This window comes from Lactuca sativa, chromosome 3 (assembly GCF_002870075.4).
Source record: "Lactuca sativa cultivar Salinas chromosome 3, Lsat_Salinas_v11, whole genome shotgun sequence".
Lineage (NCBI taxonomy): Eukaryota > Viridiplantae > Streptophyta > Magnoliopsida > Asterales > Asteraceae > Lactuca > Lactuca sativa.
Genome location: NC_056625.2, coordinates 53,612,946 through 53,622,336, shown reverse-complemented (window position 1 = coordinate 53,622,336; position 9,391 = coordinate 53,612,946). Strand labels below are relative to the sequence as shown.

Genomic DNA, 9,391 nt, shown 5'->3' with positions numbered 1-9,391 from the left:
GTTATGATTACGGCATCCCTCTTCATAATCAAATTTTTGAGAACATGGAAAATAGAAATATTATAGCAAAAAGCTGATCAAGTATCATGTCTTTATGTTAGTCATTATGAATCGTATCCCATATGCTTCAGGTATAGGATCGATTGCATATGCTATAATATTCTCGTGTTCTAAATTTTCTAAATGCCTAGGACATTAAGAGGGAAAAAGGAATAGAACCGGATTTGACTAAAGTGGTTAAACAACTGTTAACGACAATCTAAGTTTCGCTAAAGATTGATCACTTAAGGACAGTTGGTAGTATAGTAATGGAAGGACCATATTCACATTATTATGAATAGACCGGAGTCTATTAATAATGAGTTGGTTTATGCCAAATACGGAATGTTTCCATATTGGGAGTTGAAGAATAGATGAGAAAGTTTGAAACTTTTATGCAAGAAGGATGTTCAAAGAAATGTACTTTGAATTTGAGACTTCATTTCCATGGAATTGTCTTGTAACAATCTCCAAAGTAATATTTTGTAATATCTTTGGTCAAGTCTCTGTGACTTTTGGCACCTAGACATTACAAAAGAATTATTGCATGATATTTTAGAATATAACACTTTCAAGAAGTGACAAGAATTTGGAATTATTACACTTTCAATAAGGATTTGAAATTTTGAAATGAGCATCATTGAAATGTTTTTCAATTGATCTATTTCATAAATTAAGGACCATAGACAAACATAGTGTGCATGCTTGGTGCATGGTATAACTATCGATTAGACAAACATAGTGTACATGCTTGGAGCATGGCATAACTATTGTTTTAATTCAAGTATTAAGTTGATTATTCGAAACATTATACAATGAATGTTAAGTAATCAGCATGGCTCAAAAGTTTTAGGGCCATATAGGATTAGTATTATTCTTGTGTTTCACTTTGCATGTTTTCACTTCCCGAATAACTAGGTTATTCAAACCATCCACAGTCGATCATACTTAGGAAGTAGGCATTGAGGCAAGACTGTCATGAATGGATCTATAGTTTGTATAGGACAAGGTGGTTGTAGTGTTTATGAGTACTCCTGGAATAAGATTCGAGTATTAGATTCAACCCACGCTCGTTTGAATCACTTCATGGATTTTATCACGAGTGATCATGAGATGATAATATCTTATATTCTTCAAACAGAGACGTGTGAGTTTTAGTTGCAAGTCGGTTGCACATTGACATATGTAAACGGACCAGTAACTTGGAAGTTATAAAACATATCGTTGTGTGTAATTTGATGAGTAAGTACAAGCGACCATTTGGGTCAAATTTTATTCGTTCCTTTTACCCCATGTGGATAAAAGTGATATTTGTGGGCCCCTTGATGATTTAGTGATGACATCAGGCCTTGACTGATTTTATTTGTTCAATTAGTCGGTTATCATAAATCGGAAATCGGGAAACAACATATGGACACAGAGAATGATTATAATCCATGTCTCAGTCCATATCATATCTAGAATGCAGGAATATATGATCGCTTATCTAATGGACACGTCATTGACTAGATCAGAGTTCGACAACGGCTTTTAAGAGCTACGATTGCTAGTCGGGTTGGAGTTAGGCTTGCAATAACAATTATTAGACTTATCCAAGTGGGAGACTGTTGGATTAGGTGTCTAAGCCCATACTATTAGTGGTATGTACTTGACCCGAGAGTAGCATGATCCATTTGGGTTGCATGGCATCAAACAATTTGGATAGACTTTTGTGAGAAGAGGATATTTATGATTTATTAATATATTATAAGTTCTAATAAATTAATATGAAATCATACTATTTAATTAGTATTGATCTAGAATTAGTTTGGAATTAATTTTGTGATAAAAAGAGGCGAATTAAATAAATGGGGATTGATTTGGTAAATCATTCATTCTTATAAAGTGGGCTTATGATCCATAGTTCTTCATGTTGAGCTAAACCTATGTGGTGACCCATGGATACTCCATGGAGGTTAAACCTATGGATCATGAGGAATATGGAAAGTCATGAGTTACATGGTGTAACTCTAATGTGCAGATTATATAAGAAGCCTCACAGCTCATGAAATGTGACCTAGAGTCTTGGTAAGGAGGGCTAGTCGATTTCATGTGAAGCAAGTGTTCTTCTCTCACGTTATTCAAATTGTTGGTGGTGTTGTGTGATTCCATTTGAGGTGCAACACTTAGGGCAATAAGTTCTTAAAGGTCCAAGGCTTCCAACTACAAGAAAAGGTATGTTATCTAACTTGTTTTATTACCCATGTATAAAGTTTTGTATGCTAGTTAAGGTAATACCTTGGAAAGTTCAAGTTTGCATGTATAATAGAGAAAAGATAGATCCAAGGTATTTAGGGTTGCATGTACACTTAGGGGTGTTAGAATGCTCAAAACCCAATAGATCATAACATCAATATTTGTTGTGTTCTATAATAACATGTTTAATCCATGAATAATCTTATTATTCTAAAAGTTCATAGTCGGTTATATAATTGTGTGAGCAATTATGAAGTAAGACTAATATTAATTGGATTGGTTGACTTTCACCGGATGAAGATAGGCAATGGGTTGTAATCAAGTTTCATAAGTACTTTTCAGAAAACTAGTATTAAACTGACCCGCATCAATATCATCTCATGGATCGCTATCATGAATGATACTTGATTAAAAGGTATTCTATTTTTATCCTTAAAACCTAAGATACATAGTGGGACTTAAGTGTGGGGAGTGTTGTGCTTAAATATGGTCAAACACTGGTCCTTGACCAGGCAGTTATAAAAGCCATTTTCAGGTATGGTATAAACTATGCAAGAGGCTTATGTAGTCAATGTGGGACTTGTTCCTCTTGTGTATTGAGAATTGCTTCTTACCAAAAGTTGAACACCATATGAGATTGATTGTGATCTATATCTCATGTTTAACATGATGTCTGTGACAAAGGGATAACTGATAAACTTACTTATACACCAATTGTAGCTTGAAGCTTCTTGGGAATTGGGCATTGATAGAATGGCACAAAGTCGTATGTTAATGGGAGCAGTGAAATGTTGCTAGATATTCACCACTATCAATGTCAGTCTAATATAAATCTTGCGCAAGTGGGAGATTAAAAGATCTAGTATGCTCAAGATTCATATTAAAGTGATATTGCTAATTATCATATGATACAAATGGGTCACACTAAGAACAACTTGATACAATTGATTATTTATTAGAAATTGATTTTAATAAATATTTAATAAACTTATAATTAAATTGGAAATTATTTATTTCTAGGAAATAATAATTTTATTAGCAAGTAACATTATACAATTTATATGGTATGAATTAATAAGTCATACACAACATTTTGGACTAGATAAATTCTTTTGTCTTTTACCAAAAAGTTAAAGTTTATACTTTCTAAACATGGTTTATAAATATAAAAGCTTTTGTCTTCTTTTGCCTTCATATTTTCGAAAATTGGCAAGATAAAAGAGACTATGGGCTTTCCTAGTTGTTTAATCAAAAGGAATGGCTTCTTGACTTCTTTATTCAAAAGCCTCAAGCCTAAGCATGCATTTATTAAGACATAGGGATATGGTTGTCTAAAGTTCGAGTAACTATTGGTCAATGAATTCACTTTATAGATTAAGAGAGATGAGGCTTTCATTCTTGTCTTGACTTGATGAAAACTATAAGTGCATATGGCATGCACTTTCTCTCATTTCTTCTTAAGTCTTGAATATGTTACCTGCTTTTATACTCTCTTGAAGTCCATACTTTGGTTATGAACTTCAAGCTTAAGAGTTAAGAGTTTTAGAATAGCATCTACATCAAGTTGGCTTCTTGTTGGTGTCTCTAATGTTCATCATTTTTCATCAACTTTCAAGCCTCCCAAAAGGGTCCAAAGAACTATAATGGTTGTAATTTGTCAATCTTCTTCTTTGGTAATTGTTTAATCTTTCTATAACTTACAAGATAATCCTAGATGGGTTTAACTTGTTTATATTAATCAAAAAAATGATCAAGTCTTCCATTGCCAAATATCATTTTTTTAAACTAGTTTTTGAATAAAAACTTAAAAAATTATTGTGACTATATGAGAACAATTTTCAATCAATCGTTTTTGTCTGTATAATTTAATAATAAATAAGAAATAGAAGGGCATTTATGTTATTTGATATATGTCATAAATATAGTATAATTAAAGAATCTTATATTTTTGGAAATTATTTTTTATCTCTCGAATTAGGGTTTGGAGAGATATTAGGTTGGCATTTATAAACATATGAGGATGCGAACCGATTGAACGCTTCATTTTGTGCTGCTCACAGTCACCATTTTCTGCCATTACTCCCTCCATTCACTCGTATAAGAAATTGATCTCCTCATCGTTGTTGTCGTCGATCAAGTCTTCATCAAGTAAGTTTTTCTCTTTTATGTTTTGCCGATCTTTATTTTCTATACTCTTTTTTCCCATATTGCTTCACGAAATCATAACCCTATTTCTCTGTATTTTGCATCACAAACCGATTGATGTCGAAGAAGATTACAAGGTTTGAATTTCTATGAAACAAGAGATATAATTAGGGTTGGGTCTAATACCTAGATGTATAATCAGTCGAGGCAGGAAGTGGTGTGTGGGTGCTATCGGACATAATTGAGGTCACGATTATTGCAGGGGGCGGGCTAATGATAGATACTTTATGGTCATCGATTTTTAGTGAAAACAAAATTTGTATAAAGTTCAATCAGTTTTTCTAGCAAGGGAATCAATGTAGGTACTCATCTATCTCATTTGTCAGGAGAGCCATTGAAGTCTGTAGTAATTAATTAATGATTCAAGGAGCATTTGCCAGTTTACTTTATGTAGGGATTTTTCGATAAAGAATGGAGATAGGCAGCAACGTGTTGTTGGTTCCATGAGGAGAATTTCTTGAAAAAATTCAATTTCTTTTACTCTTATAAGAAGTCGACAAACATGCAGAAAACCATTAGAGCAATTTTCAGGTAATAAATTTTCTTTCCTCCAAGATGAAAATTAAGTAACCTACTAAATTAAAAACTAATATTTCTTGTAGAATTTCTTGATTTTTTAAGGTTTTTCCAGAGCAACTTGCAGTAATTCTCATATGAATGGTGTTTTATTTCGAAAAATTTAGTTGATATTAGAAATTCTCTTTTCATTTTAGACATTCTATTCAATCTTCAGTTTTGAATTTTGAAATTCTACTTTGAATTTAAAATGATCAAATTTAATCTTCCTCGAGTTGTTATTAGAAATTCTTTTTTGAATTTAAAATTTTAGTTCCCATATTAATAATCTATTATGAATTTATGTTTGTATAATTCAATTTATATTCGGATTAATAAATATGTATTTATTTCGTTAAGAATTTGTTCCATAAACTTCATTCATTATGTTTTTTTATTATTCTCTTAAGAATTCCTACATACAACTTATTATTTACGTTTTTATTTTTGTATTTATAGGTTAATAGAACGCAAAGAGAGAAAATAGCCAAGGCCAAGAAATTATGAAACATAGTCAAGACCAAGAACATAAAAAATCATAGAATACATAGAGCGCATATAATTTTTTGTTTAGAATTTCTGTGTATACTTTAAATTTTGTGTAACTTCACATTTGTATGTATGTTAATATTTTTTTTATGGATTTTTTATATAAAAATTTATTTGTATATCATATTTCTATAAAAATTCATTATCTTATTAATATGTATGAATTTATAGATATATTCTATTGTGAACGATATTCTATCAGGATCGATTGATTCTAAGTAAGCAAACAAGTAAGTACGTAAAGTGAACAAGAATATGGCTTGAATACATTAAATGATTAAAGCTTCAACACCTCAGAAGACCTCGATTAAGAACTTCGACTGTAGAGATGTTTAGGGTTCCAAAACTCAAACATAATTAATTAGACGTGTAAAACATAATGCATACATGCATGCATATATATAGTCTAACCCTAAGAGATAATCACGGATGGACAGACCCAATCCGGATATATACAAAAAGCCCTAAGACGTAACACAATAAGCCCCAACAATCTCCCTCTTTGTGTCTTTGGGACCGAGACTTCAACTTTGTTTAGAAACCGAGGGCTTCTTCACCGTCTTGAATACTCTCGGTATGACAGCAAACAAATGGTACCGAAAGGTAATATACCACCAAAGCATATCAGTAAATTTTTTTCTTATCAACATCCGAGTTCTGCTTGCACCGATGTATCAGATTGATAATGTGCTCCAAGCAGTCAGTAGAAAACAGATGTTTATCTACCAAAGCAAACAAGAACTTGTGAGCGTCACCCTTCGTAAACATCACGGTCAAATGAGTTGAGTCAATTTGCCCAATCTTCATCTTGTTCACATCACCGAGCTTTTGAGTAGGCTTGACTGTCGGCTTCTTGTTCATTACTCTTGCTATCTCCTGATCCATTGTTGCAACTTCATGAATATAGGAGCCTAACATTCTTTTTAAATGTTCTAGAATCGGCTCATACTCCTCAGAATTATTGAGCAGAATGTTGTAAAGCAAAATCCAATCGTGTGGATTGAGATTGGGAAGATCAGCCAGAGATATCAATGAAACAGAGTTTGCAGTTCCTCGTGTAACCTTGAAATGGACATTCACAAACCTGTCAGCTGGAGTCGGCTTCAATACCTTAACAATTATAATCTTTTGTGCACTCCATGTCAGGTATTGAGGTTGACCATACTTTAAGTACCAGTCGATGAGCTCTCGGTCAACCTTTGGACTTGGAAAAGAAACCTCAACAGTTGAGTAAAAACAGTGAAAAGTAAATGCCTTCCTTGTAATCGACATATCAAACTGTGAGTTCTTAGAATTGTCGTAGTCAAAAGAGGCAATTGGTTCCAACTAGTAGATACTCGGTGATTCAATTGCTTGACTGATCAACACATCCCGAGTCCATTCAGGAAATAGAACTTTCTTACACTGTAAGATATCTTCGGTTTCATTGTTGTGTCGCTCTGTTTCCTCAGCCTCTTTTGTGATCTTTAAATTTTCATCCAACTTTTTATCCCTTTTCTTTCTTTTCAGGGCATTAGCAATAGTTTCATCTGCATCATCACTATCGCTATCATCGACAATCTATTTCAGCTTTTCTGTTGGACCAGAACCTGAAGCTACATTCTCCTTCAGTTCTTTTGTTACAATCTCTTTATGAGATCCCTCTCCCCCTTGTTTTGGAGTAACGAAAGGCTCTGAAACACCTTTCATTTCATGAAGAATAGCAAGGACGGGAAGCAGTTTGCTTGATAGATGATTGCGGATAGAAAGAGTGAGAATCGGATCATGAGCACCAAGTAGATTGGTCAGCATGTCCTTAACATCATTAGCACAACTGCGGAAAACTGCTCTTTCGGTTTTCAACAAAGAAATTTCCTTCTCTGCCTGAGCAAGTTGGACTTGCTGAACTACATTTGTAGAGGTTTGTTTTGCGATTTCTTCTTTCAAAGCACCCTCTTTGGCAATATCGGCATGCAATGAGTCCAATCTAGAAGAAACAGAACCGAACAGAGAAGCATTGTCAGCTTTGAGAGAGGAACGGACTTCATCAAACTTCTTTTGTTCTTCCTTTAAAGAATCTAAAAAGATATGTGTGGTGCGAATAAGTTCAGTAACATCAGCAGATGCTTTCTTGCAAACTGAAGTTGATTCTTTGATGGCATCAGTTGATTTATCCATAGCTTGTGTATATTGCTCTATAGCCCTTCCTATCTCTTCTATTGGATCCTCTTATCTTAATAATGGGATTCGTTTGCAGGATGTTTTGGTGGTTCCGCAACTCACCAAAAATTTATTATCGATTAGCAAATTGACATATGATAATAATGTGGATGTTCTTTTTTCAAAATTTTACTGTGATATTCAGGACCGGGAAACGAAACGGGTGCTAGCCCGAGGAAGGCGTGACCATGGATTACACGTTCTCTCCACCAAACCTCCTGCACGTGCTTATTTTGCTAGTCGGGGGTCCAAGGCGTCGTTTGAGTTATGTCTCTACAAAAGCTTTAAGAACAACCCCTCCATAAGCTTGAGTATCGGCAAGTAGTTTATCCAACTCTTCATGAATGCTCTCTAAATGTTGGCGGTTGATAGGAGCTTCAGTATCTTCATCAGACTGTAACCGATAGGGACTAAAGTATGTGGAGTCATACTCATCATTGTCGCCTCCCAGAGTAGCACCTGAGTCGGTTGAGTGGGATGGTAAGAGAGTTGTAGTAATGACAGGGGTTTCGGTTGCAGTAGGTGCCCCCGTATCAGATACGTTGACCCTTGCTGTTTGTTCAGGGATTGTAGTGGTTGTGACTGGGGTAATGACTGGAGTTGATAGAGGTGTTGTGGAAATAGAAACAGAAGAAACTGGTGGAGGTGGTTGAGAAGTTTTTGTTGTAGTAGTGGGAACAACCGAAACTGATACTTTCGGTGTCGGTGTTGGAGGTGTCTGTTTCGGAGGTGTTTGTTTTGGGGAAGGAGGTGGAGTTGGAATTTTAACTTCTTCTGTTTGTGGAGGTGATCGTTTTGGTGATGGAGGTGGGGTAGGAATCTTAACATCCTCAGTTGGAGTAGGAGAATGAGGTGGAGGATTACCTCTTGGAGACACTTGTTGAGTTTCTGCTTCTTCATCATCGTCATCGTCTGAATGTGGAGGAGTTGGACCCTTGGGTTTTTGTGCCATACGTTTAATCTTCTTTGGCTTAGAAGAACTTTCTGTCTCTGACTTACGCTTCTTGCTCTTGGAAGGCTTAGAGGTTTCATGCTTGGTTGTCTCCTTCCTTGCATTCACCCGTTTGCCTCGGTTACTTGGCTTGTCAAGGGCATCCAAAGCAGCTTGTTGTTCGGCAGTGAGAACTCTCGGCTCTGTGGGATTAAGCTTGCTGTAGTCAGCCATCACCTTACTTTGCGCTGAAACACTCCTGTACATGGTCTCCAGAATGGAACCATAGTGATGAAACTTGGTTGGGTCGAAGATGATGATCTTCTTCGTATGAAAGGTTGCAATGGACGCAATAAGAGTATCCTTCATCACCGGAACTTCCAGAGTATCAATGGCCCGCCGAGTAATGATGGTACAAAACCTTCCTTATGAGATTTCGGATTGACGAGTGGAAGTATTCAAGCTCTGCACAACTTGAGACCATATGATTGACCCATAGTCCTGGTTTAAACCATTATCAGACCATAAAGAATGGCCAGAAACCCTTTGCTAGTGCCATCTGATCTAGCACTTCGTTCCAGTAAGCCTTTGATGAGTAAAGTGAGAAGACCGTTCCACTGAGATGGTAGACACGATTTCTTGATTTTGGCAATGGTGGTCAGGACATCAGTATAGCCC

General features: G+C 35.3%; 1 protein-coding gene across 1 annotated transcript; it reads right to left on the bottom strand.

The window, feature by feature from the left end:
* Positions 1–8,047: 8,047 nt before the first annotated feature.
* LOC111914438 (extensin-like) lies at positions 8,048–9,082 on the bottom strand. Its single transcript, XM_023910180.1, has one exon. The coding sequence runs from the start codon at positions 9,080–9,082 to the stop codon at positions 8,048–8,050; it is 1,035 nt and encodes a 344-aa protein (XP_023765948.1).
* Positions 9,083–9,391: the final 309 nt, after the last annotated feature.

Coding starts and splice junctions, on each gene's coding strand:
- LOC111914438 (XM_023910180.1), bottom strand. CDS start 9,082: ATGAAGGATACTCTTATTGCGTCCATTGCAACCTTTCATACGAAGAAG.